Source organism: Abrus precatorius, unplaced genomic scaffold (genome assembly GCF_003935025.1).
Source record: "Abrus precatorius isolate BTA unplaced genomic scaffold, Abrus_2018 Scaffold153, whole genome shotgun sequence".
Taxonomy (NCBI): Eukaryota; Viridiplantae; Streptophyta; class Magnoliopsida; order Fabales; family Fabaceae; genus Abrus; species Abrus precatorius.
In genome coordinates this window covers 153,941-164,926 of record NW_020874351.1, presented here as the reverse complement: position 1 = coordinate 164,926, position 10,986 = coordinate 153,941, and the positions used below count along the sequence as shown (strand labels likewise).

General features: G+C 33.1%; 2 protein-coding genes across 2 annotated transcripts; both read left to right on the top strand.

Annotated features, from left to right (window-relative positions):
* The first annotated feature begins 3,422 nt into the window (after window positions 1-3,422).
* LOC113857134 (ruvB-like protein 1) lies at window positions 3,423-8,461 on the top strand. The gene is made up of 12 exons (XM_027488890.1): window positions 3,423-3,574; window positions 3,838-4,026; window positions 4,128-4,259; window positions 4,357-4,506; window positions 4,616-4,771; window positions 5,248-5,382; window positions 6,803-6,868; window positions 6,959-7,065; window positions 7,371-7,470; window positions 7,566-7,657; window positions 7,727-7,796; window positions 7,901-8,461. Exons 1-12 carry the CDS (start codon window positions 3,485-3,487, stop codon window positions 7,988-7,990), a joined length of 1,377 nt encoding a protein of 458 aa, XP_027344691.1. The 5' UTR covers window positions 3,423-3,484; the 3' UTR covers window positions 7,991-8,461.
* Window positions 8,462-10,272: 1,811 nt separating this feature from the next.
* LOC113857136 lies at window positions 10,273-10,986 on the top strand. Its single transcript, XM_027488892.1, has 3 exons — window positions 10,273-10,509; window positions 10,588-10,728; window positions 10,825-10,986. The coding sequence occupies exons 1-3, from the start codon at window positions 10,348-10,350 to the stop codon at window positions 10,984-10,986; spliced, it is 465 nt and encodes a 154-aa protein (XP_027344693.1). The 5' UTR covers window positions 10,273-10,347.

Below are 10,986 nucleotides of genomic sequence, written 5' to 3'. Positions count from 1 at the left end.
CATGCTAGCATAGACAGTGATTGACTGAATTTTACGTGAGATATATTCAATAGTGAAATGTTTTTGAAAAGACTTTGTCAGAAGTAAAGTTTATTACACGCCTATAAAGGATTAGCTTTTTATTGTTGGTTGAAGAATCTGAGCACTCAAAACGAAAAGGAGCAAGGTATACGTTATTTGGATTAATAACAATGCTATGATTGAAACCAAAAGCTTCCACCATAAACAACTACCTTGGCAAATATGTTTGCATAATGCATGTAGTCCTGTTTCGAGTAATTTGCGCATAACCCAAACATATCATCTGACCCTTGCATTCTTGGGCATTTTCTTTTGAAGCTACTAAATTAAAATAACAATTTATCCTCATTTTATACTAACATCGTTATATTATAGTTTCGGGCTGGTTTTGTTCCTAATTTTTCTATTTGCTCAGTTCTTTCTATTTTCTATGGGCGCTGGTGGTGGTTGTGGTGGTGCGGCAATGAGTCAGCGGCGTGTCAAATTTCACGTATTTAGTCTGATCTTATTGTTGGTTTTGGTCTCTTGTTCTTGATCGTGTTCTTAGTCTTGCTCTTGTCTTGTTCTTTTTCTGGGTCTTAGTCCTGTTCTTGTTTTCTTAGTCTTGGTCTTGTTCTTTTGTTCTTGTTCTTGGTATTGCTGGTCTTGTTCTTATTCTTGTGTTCTCTGTGCGTCATAGTCCTAATCTTGTTATCGTTCTGGTTATGCGTCCTGGGTCTTGGTCTTGTGTTCTTGTTCTTGCTCTTGTTTTCTCGTTCTTTGGTCTTGTTTAGAAATTACACCGCTAAAATTAATAATCTTGGTCTTGGTCTTGCTTTCATTTGTGTTCTTGTTCTTGATCTTGTTTTCCTTTCATTCGTGTTCTTGTTCTTTTTCTTGGTCTTATTTTCTTGTTCTTGGTCTCGTTTTCTTGTTCTTTGATCTTGATCTTCTCTGTTTATGTACTCTTATCATTTGTCTATACATCTGCTATTTCTACTCTTGGGTGACTCTGCAATTGATGAAGGTCAGTGCTTTTTCTGCAATTTGTCCGGGTACGGCACCCTGGTTACCGTCTTCTAGATACTGGAGACAGTGACACTGAGACAATAATGACAGAGATATTAGTGTTCCTTTTTTTTGTTTTTACAAGTTTATCTTCTATGTCTTTGGAGCTGAGACACTAGTGCCTTTTTTAGGAAGTACATTGGTGTTTTTTAAAGTTGTGTCCCGTGTCTTTTGTGTTTCTGTTTCTCTACTGAGAAACTAGCCGGACATGATACGCCTATTTCCGTGTCTGCCAAATTACAGTTTCTTGGGTACAAAACATTTGAACAAAGACTAGTGCACTCACTCAAAACCATTTGCAACAATCACTAATGCAAGAACACAGCAACTCAATTGAATCATTGAAGCACTTAATGGGAATCCAGGTACCCCGGTGTTCCAACAACAAAGGTGGACAAATGCGTGCCCTAATCAGTGGGAATGCTTTTTGATAGGCCAAAATCACCCATTTGTTATTCTATCTTCGCATTTAATAAAATATTTGTACTTTTCTCATCTTTATGGATTATAGGTGGCTTATAAGTTACAACCCTTATGCAGGTATTCCAGTCCTGACATCAAATTTTTAACATAAATAGATAGGAAAAATCAAGGGATTGATGGAGAAATTTAGTTTCCTTGCCAACAATGGGCTGCAAGGGATTGATGGAGAAATTTAGTTTCCTTGCCAACAATGGGCTGCATCCAGTGCCATGGCAATAACTTTGTGTTGTTGTTTTTTCTGTACAATCAAATCAATATTTAGTGCTTTTTAGGTAATTTGACTGAATCTCTTTAAAAAAGAATAAGGTTGTGAACATTACTGCCTAAAAGAAGTTCATCCAGATTTCCATTTGCCATATATTCTTATAAATAAGTCCTATATTGGTTTCCTCATTGCAATACCCAATAGGAAAAATCAGTTTTCTGTGATGAACTCCCATCAGAAGTTTAACATTCAAAGGTCACTTTTATGTCAAGACAACAACTTTGGTTTAGTTCAGATAGAAACTCTTGTGTAAGTAATGACCACCTGCCTCTGCCAGAAATTGATCATATTGATGATGGAGAAAGCACCTTGACAGCCACTTGAGTGTCATCAATAACTCCAGATAAACCTTTCCAAATTCAGCTCTACCTAGAATTCTATTAAATTTGTTGGTGATTTAACATGATCATTAAATCCATATTGCTGCATATGCTAATTTTGTAGAAAAGGTAGCATAGGAGAATAAAGTCAGAGCAATAATTGCGTTTTACTATCACATATTTTTTTCTAGCTATCTGAAAGGGGTATATAGAGGGAAGAGAAAAAAATAGTGAGAGAATATTCTTAATTCATTTTTGCATACCTCGATATATATTATGAGTGCCTTATATGCACTATAACAGAAAAAGTAATAACGTAAAAGAAAATTCTGTATTATTAAATTTCATACAAAATAACAGAATTGATCCTATTATCAGAGGTGGCTTTACACATGAGGTGGTTCTACACATGGCTAATAACGAATGTAATCCTTTAAACGGATATGAGCTTGAATCTTTCTTTTAGATTTTTCTTCACTGATGTCAGCTATTATGCTTGAGCCAAGATTAATAGACCTTTGAGTACTTTCTTCTGAGGTAGTGGGTGTGGTATTAGGAGTAGTTATACTATTACTATCAATAATTTCTGTTGACACTTTTTACTTTCAAGTCTATGAGAAAATGATTTTGCAAAGATAAGAAATGATGAAGAAACTATAATCTTTATAATGTGAATTAAGTGCTTGCAGCATGCATATATGATGTGGAGAAAAATAATTACACTATAATTGATAGACTTTGCATATATAATAATATGATAAAGAAAAATTAAGACATAATCACTAGTATAAAATAAAATAATAATTTTGTTAGAATGCTGCATTATGTAAAGCTTGAAGCGTTTTTTATAATATTACTTTACATTAATTTGAATTTATAACTTCTAAATTTCTTTATAGTAAAAAACATCAAAATCATAAAATAAATCTATGAATAATATCTCATTTCATTTAATAAAATTATTTAAAATAATTTAGCATATAAAAGTGATAATTTTCTCAATCTACCTATCGTTTTAGTAACCAAATTTCAAATTATTGCAAGAAATTAATTTTTTATATTATTTTATAATTATTAATCAGTTTATCAATTAGTTTTATTAAACATTTTTAATTCAATTAGTCACGGTTTAGTTTTCATGTTCTTGGGCTCACTGTCGTAGTTTCACACGAGGCCGAGCCCAATTTGGGCCGTAAAAATGAGGCCCGTTGGGCTTATGTTAGGCCAGGGTCCAGTGATAGTTACTGAATTCATGTTGTTCTTCCCTGAACGTTAAAACGGTGACTGCGTTCTGTTCTTCTTCATGTTTGTGAGTGTTGGCTTTGAAAACTGAAAAGCAGAGAGAGAAATGGAGAAGATGAAGATAGAAGAGGTTCAGTCGACGACGAAGAAACAGCGTGTTGCTACTCACACTCACATTAAAGGCCTAGGTCTCGAGGTTCGTCCTCTTACTCTTCCCCTTCTGGGGTTTTATTAAGTTTTTTTTTTCTTCGTAGTTGCTGCGCCCAAATAATTGCATATTTTGAACTTCATATGCCATAGTTTTACGTTTTGTGCATGCTAGCTTGCTCATAGTAGGTATAAACCTTTTGCTTTTGCTTTTGGTGCTTCAATTTTAAGTGAACAACTGCGTTTACTTTTGTTTAAGTTATTACTATTGTTATTATTATTATCTATTGTTATTATTTGATGAATATACAGGCCAGTGGAAAAGCATTGCCTTTTGCTGCTGGATTTGTGGGACAAGCAGAGGCAAGAGAAGCATCTGGGCTTGTGGTTGATATGATACGGCAGAAGAAGATGGCTGGCCGGGCACTCCTTCTCGCCGGACCGCCTGGTACCGGCAAGACTGCATTGGCACTTGGGATAAGTCAGGAGCTTGGGACCAAGGTTTCCCTCCCAGCCAACACTCTTTCTTATATTTGAAGTTTGTTTTACTTTGTGTTGTGACCAATCTTGCTGATTCTGTTTAAATCTATACCACTCTGCAGGTTCCATTCTGCCCTATGGTTGGCTCCGAAGTATACTCGTCGGAAGTAAAGAAGACTGAGGTTCTTATGGAAAATTTTCGACGGGCTATTGGCCTGCGTATCAAGGAAAATAAGGAAGTATATGAGGGAGAGGTGAGTTCATTGAAATTCCCTTGTTAAATTAAAACTGGGATGGGATTGTGCTTTGTACATATTAGGTCCCGATGATGTTTTGCTGGTCTTGTGTAAGGTAACTGAGCTCTCTCCGGAAGAAGCCGAAAGTGTTACAGGGGGTTATGGTAAAAGTATTAGCCATGTGATAATTGGATTGAAGACGGTGAAAGGAACCAAGCAACTGAAGTTGGATCCTACCATATATGATGCCTTGATTAAGGAAAAGGTGAGCTGTTTTATTTTTCTATCATGCGAAGCTGTTTTAATTTTAAATCTATACAATATTTGTGTCAGCCAATTTGATGTTTTGATTTGGGATTTCTGCCAATGTGTAGGTAGCAGTTGGGGATGTTATATACATTGAGGCAAATAGTGGGGCTGTAAAAAGGGTGGGCCGAAGTGATGCTTTTGCTACAGAGTTTGACCTTGAAGCTGAGGAGTATGTTCCACTTCCTAAGGGTGAGGTTCACAAAAAAAAGGAGATTGTTCAGGTATTTAACTTGAAGACCAACTTTATATTTATGTAATGCCTCTAAAAATTCGCTGATTTAGCTTAGTTATTATATTTGAATCCCTAGTAATTGATCATACCTGAAATTAATATATTCTAAAACTCACTGGTTTTTTATTTTCTGAAGTCATGAAATTCCAGTTATGTGGTCTAAAACCAGAGTTGTGATTGTCAAAATTTGTTGCAATTATTAAATTGAAGCCATGCCAAAAAGGGGGATAGGGTTCACTTTAGAAATGGTTTCTGTGGTCATCTAATTTTTTTTATTCTAGATTTCAATCTAGAGGAGATAAAATTTTGGACTTATTTGTTTTCAGAATGCTCAAACTTTTTGAATTACAGTTTTAAATACAAAATAGTCAAAGGTCAATACTCTGTAAGAATGTGTTCTAGACATTGGCCATGCTATATATTTCTGATTTCTTATTGTGATTTGGATTGTTGTTGTTTTTAAAGGATGTAACTTTACATGATCTGGATGCTGCGAATGCACGGCCTCAAGGGGGGCAAGATATTCTGTCTCTTATGGGTCAGATGATGAAGCCCAGGAAAACAGAAATCACTGACAAGTTGAGACAAGAAATTAACAAGGTATTTCCGTAACAAATGATACATGTCTGTAGTTTCTTATTTAAGTAATTAAAGAGAATAATTAAGGTTCTAAAAAATGAACTTTTCTCTTAACAATTTCCTCAATTACTTTCAATTGTCCTGTTTCAGATATTCTATGCATAAATTGAAATTGATGGTTAGTAAAGTCATGCTTGTGACCAGAAAAAATCAAAAGAAAAAAGGTTAAATTATATATCTTGTCCCTTAACTTGACACACATTTTCAAATTAGTCTCTATACTTAAAAAAGTTATGTTTTAATCCCTATACAAGTGTTTTGTTACGTTTTGGTCCATGTGGTTTATGTTTTGGTCTTTGCTGTTGTAATGACGTTAACAATCGACTAATTCCTAAACTTTAGTTGTTTTTAAGTACAAAGACAAACACACAAGTTTTTTACTAATTCCTAAACATGTCAAATATAGGAATCAAATATGTATTTTAATCCATTATAATTTTAAAGAAATTGCACAATTCAAACTTAAGTATCCCAATTAGGTTTTTGTGCAACTTTTGTAGGGATCGAACACTTAACTAAGCCTATATTTTTCATATGATATATCAATTTCTATAATATTTTTGAAGAACACTTTTTTCATATAAGAAACAAAATATTTATTATATTTGATATGTGAAATTACACTATTACCTAAAATTTTAAAAGATCAACTTTATTACATGAATGAATTTGTATATTTTCTATTATGATATAAAGAAACAATTCTCATTATATTGACCCAAAATCTTGTTAGTTGGTCTTTTTACTACTTTTGTATCAAATAGATAAAAAAAAGCTTAGATATTTTTTATCTATGATAAAAGTCTATATCATATGTAGATTATTCTTAGTATTTTATTAATTATACTTATTATTATTTGATTAATTTATGTATTTACCAAATCAATAAGTTTTATCAATAAATATATATGATCTTATATCATGAATGACATTTGATTTAAATATATAAGTTTTTAGTATTTTTAAAATTCATGACTCTTTTATTTGGTGACTCATTTTTAATTTTTTCTAGACAAGTTCACGATTTTGTTTTTTAATTTCTAGTTAAAATATACTTTTGATCCTTATAATTAAAACTTGTTTATGAATTAGTCCCAGCACTTAAGAAAACTTATATTTTAGTCTTTGTATGACTACTTTGTTACATTTAGTCCTTGCCGTTATAACATTGTTAATACTATTAATGGCAAGGACCAAAATGTAAACGATAGAGATCAAAACGTAACAAAATGTTTATATAGATACTAAAACGTAACTTTTTGAAGTATAGGGACTATTTTGTAGACGAATGTCAATTATAGGGATTAAATATATAATTTAACTAAGAAAAAAAGGAGGCATAGTATAAAATCAACAAGGTATTTGTTTATGTTGGTGACAGGTTGTCAACCGATATATCGATGAAGGTGTGGCAGAGCTTGTCCCTGGAGTCCTATTTATTGATGAGGTGACTTTGTCATTAACTTTCTCACCTATTAATGTCATTGTCTGCAATTCTATTGCATTTAATTAATCACTTTTTAATCCTTTTTTGCAGGTTCATATGCTAGATATGGAGTGTTTTTCATATCTGAATCGTGCTTTAGAGAGCTCCCTATCTCCAATTGTAATCTTTGCTACAAATAGAGGAATATGCAATGTAAGGTATGATTAAACTAACGTTGCTCTACTCTTATAGAAGTTTTGGTCCAGTGGTAAATTTGGAGAAGACAAAATGCAATGTGATAGTTGGTCACTAGTCATTCTTGGTGCATTGTTAGTTGGTCACTAGTTATCTCCTTTTTAACTCTGTCATATGACTTTGGTGCATGTTGATGTTTAGGGTTTATCATTCATACATCAATGTAAAATTGAAATCAATGGTCATATTGATTACTTGTTAGATTGATATAGTTTCATTCATTACTTCACCATGCTTAAAATTGTGTTATTGCCTGCTTTTTATACAGGGGAACTGATATGACCAGTCCTCATGGCATACCTGTTGACCTGTTGGATCGGTTGGTGATCATCCGAACGCAAACCTATGGTCCTGCTGAAATGATACAGGTAAATGGTCTTCATCTTTCTTTTGAATAGCCTTTCAATATGTAAATTGTTATGTATTTGGATAAGCAAATGCATGGTTCTTACCTGTGGGACAGATTCTAGCAATCCGTGCTCAAGTAGAGGAACTGGTTGTGGATGAGGACAGTTTAGCTTACCTTGGGGAGATTGGACAACGGACATCATTAAGGTCTGCATTCTAGATTGGCTATTCTCCTATGTTCTTATTTCTTATGTACGTATACTTGTTGCTTATCAGGCATGCCGTTCAGCTGTTATCACCTGCCAGCATTGTTGCAAAAATGAATGGCCGAGATAACATCTGCAAGGTAATTATGAACTTGGACCATTTGATGTTAAGCACTTTGAAATAATTTGTTTACTACATACCTATCTTCAACTAAACAAGTTATTATTATTGTCAAATTTATAGGCGGATCTTGAGGAAGTTTGTTCGCTATATTTGGATGCCAAATCTTCAGCCAGGTTACTTCAAGAGCAGCAGGAAAAATACATCTCATAATTCTGTTTTCAAACCGTTGCCTGGTGGTTGGGTTTGAATGTAACTGGTTTGCTTGATTGCTTCTGCTGTCTCCTGCATGGCGTGGGATAATTGGTTCACGAATACATCTGGATGTTGTCGATGGTATCAGGGACCTAAGATAAAGGACCTGACTCATTGATTAACAATTACATTGGTTATAGTGTGCTGTAATTTGTTGTTAAATTCATGATTTTGTTATATTTCATGACATTCTGACTGCTGAAAATGAGAAGGCAACTTGGAAATGTAATGAGGCGGTTTGTTTCCTCTTTCCCATATGTTTTCTTCTCTATATTTTGTTTTGCTTTTCTTAGTTCTGTTGATAATGCACAAACGCAGTAGTTGCTATGTTGATGTAGATGATATGTACTCTTCTTGGGGGCTTTTAAAAGAAAGCAAGAAGACTCGATGTAAGCAAGAAGCCAATTAATACTCAACAGTATGTGTTGTATTACTCCCTTGTCAATACCCTGAAATCCGGTTTTCTAGCCAGTAACGTACGATTACATCACTTTACATTTTTGTCTTAATTTCTCGAAGGTGTGAAGAAGATTTGAGTTTGTAAAGAAACTTTTTTAAATTATTTCTCCTACTAGATTTTTGTGGTAAAAAATAGATTATATTTTTTTGAGGAGATTTAGAGAATTGCAGAACTTCTTCAAGTAGGTTTTATTTCGAGCAGTTCTTACAGAACATGAAGAGGCTTAAAACTGGTTAAAAAAATGTCTGACAAGAAAAATATTTTAAATCTATAAGACTGATTGAAAATAACTAAAACTTGTCGAAAAATAAGAACTGACAAGAAAAATATTTTAAGTCTACAAAATTAAGTGAGATCTTAGACTTTCTTCATAATTACTCAAAAATTAAGAATTAATGAGAAAATTATTCTAATTTCACAATACTAAAAGGGTTCTTAGATTTTTTTTAGAATTGGTTGAAAAGTAGAAACTGAATAAAAAATTATTCTAAGTCGGATTCTCTTAGAATTAGTCAAAAAGTAGAAATTGAAGAAAAAATTATTGTAAGTCCATAATACTAAATGAGCTTACAAATTTCTCTTAGAAATTGCTTGAAAAAATAGGAACTTAAAGAAAAATATTCTAAGTTTACAAGAGACATAATAAAGCTCAAAAAATGATGTTGAAAGAGTTATAAGGCTTAAAGCAGTTATTAACTGTTACCATCAATGGAAGGTTTAAGATACAAAGAAAGATCGTGGGCGATATCAGTTATAGAAGAAGCTCCAATTGGCAATATGATCATAACTAATCATGAATAATAGACAACAACCAAGCACGTATGGAAGAAAGTTACTAAGAAGTGTCCACAAAAAGAAGAGAATAGTTATTAAGAAGTGTCGACTAAAAAAAGAGAAGAGTAGTAGTCTATTTGCCTATAAATACTACAATGCTTTATTATTTAGAGAACGACTTTTTGTATCAGACACTATACACAAGCTTTCTGCATCGTGCAAGATACCAGCTACCAAGAAATTCATAGTCATTGGTGTTCGTTGTTTCTAGGAGTCGAATGTTATTTCCTTGCCCATTTACTTTTCTGTTCTTTATTTTTAGTTTGTTCTATGTTTATTTCTTGCAATTTTAGTCTTATTTAGTATGTTGGTGTAAACTTTCATTCTTTAATTCAGTTTTTATGTTGTTATTATTCATTATTCTTATTTAATATCTTTTTACGATGTCAATTTGAGCATTGCATTTAAATAACACATTTCAAAAAATGTAAGAATACTTAAACACATTTGTTAAAAATAATTTTATATTCACATAATATAGTTTTTTTTTTCCAATCAATATGAGGTTATTGCTTTTAAAATTACTAAAGTAGTTTAATTTTTTTAAAAAGTTATCAAAATGAAATAAGTTGTACTCAGAATATTTACCTTTGTATACAAGCAGTTGCAAGTCTAAAAGCATTTGTAACATCAGTACACGACTGCTTTTTATAATGGATATAAATCACCGCAAATTACTCATGTAAACAAATAATAAAATAAGGTAAGCTGTATTTATATTGATATTTATTTTTCAAAAATTATATTAACTTAATAATTTTAAAAGCCAAATTTCTCCATCACGACGTCGTGATAATAATAATAAATTAATAATACCCCGCGCAGCCGGGCAGGTCAAAAGGCCAATAAAATCACTTCAAGTTGTATAGGAAAGAAATTAATTATTGTGGTTTTCTGACAAAACAAGGTTGACTTGGCACCCATATAATAGTTATAGGCTGAAGAAAGAGTAATGAAGAGAAACTAAGAAAAATTCTGTTTCATTGTGGTTTGTGATTGTGGGCAAACTTGAGAAAGAGAGATGGAAGATCCAGCTGTTGAAGTAGCCACGAGATGGATAAAAGGCCTGGCAGATGGAACTATTGGTCGTGAGTTTGAGGCTTCAACCACAAAGGGTATCCGGGTAGTGAAGGCTCATAAAGGTTTCCTCCTCTGTGACTTCATTGTACACAATGACCTGTCGGTAATACCAACCTCTGACATGAACCATTTATGTTTATGTGATGTCCATGACAACCCTTGCGTTCATTCATGTGCATAGGATGAGAATGGAAATTGGCATGTGGGTGCGATAGCAACATTAGTTGACATCATTGGCAGTTGTGTCTCCTACTCCTTTACTTCATGTTTCAATGTCACTCTTGATTTCACCGTGTCATACTACTCAACGGCTAAGGTTCAGGTACTCTTTCTTTGGTGTTTGTGAGCAATTTGTATTGTAGCCTTGAGTTGAGTCAAAACATATTTGGCTTTTTCTTTTGACACATTACAATTATAGGAAGAGGTTGAACTTGAGGCAAAGGTTATAGCAGAGAAGGATCAGTTGACTTCTGTGATTGTGGAAGTTAGGAAAAAGGAGAATGGAGAATTGGTTGCTCTGGGAAAGTTGTGGATTGCAGAGGCTAGAAGGAATCCAAGACGCCAATCGAGTAAACTATGA

Coding starts and splice junctions, on each gene's coding strand:
- LOC113857134 (XM_027488890.1), top strand. CDS start 3,485: ATGGAGAAGATGAAGATAGAAGAGGTTCAGTCGACGACGAAGAAACAG. Junction 3,575..3,837: donor TTAAAGGCCTAGGTCTCGAG/GTTCGTCCTCTT, acceptor ATGAATATACAG/GCCAGTGGAAAAGCATTGCC. Junction 4,027..4,127: donor GTCAGGAGCTTGGGACCAAG/GTTTCCCTCCCA, acceptor ACCACTCTGCAG/GTTCCATTCTGCCCTATGGT.
- LOC113857136 (XM_027488892.1), top strand. CDS start 10,348: ATGGAAGATCCAGCTGTTGAAGTAGCCACGAGATGGATAAAAGGCCTG. Junction 10,510..10,587: donor TTGTACACAATGACCTGTCG/GTAATACCAACC, acceptor TCATGTGCATAG/GATGAGAATGGAAATTGGCA. Junction 10,729..10,824: donor ACTCAACGGCTAAGGTTCAG/GTACTCTTTCTT, acceptor TTACAATTATAG/GAAGAGGTTGAACTTGAGGC.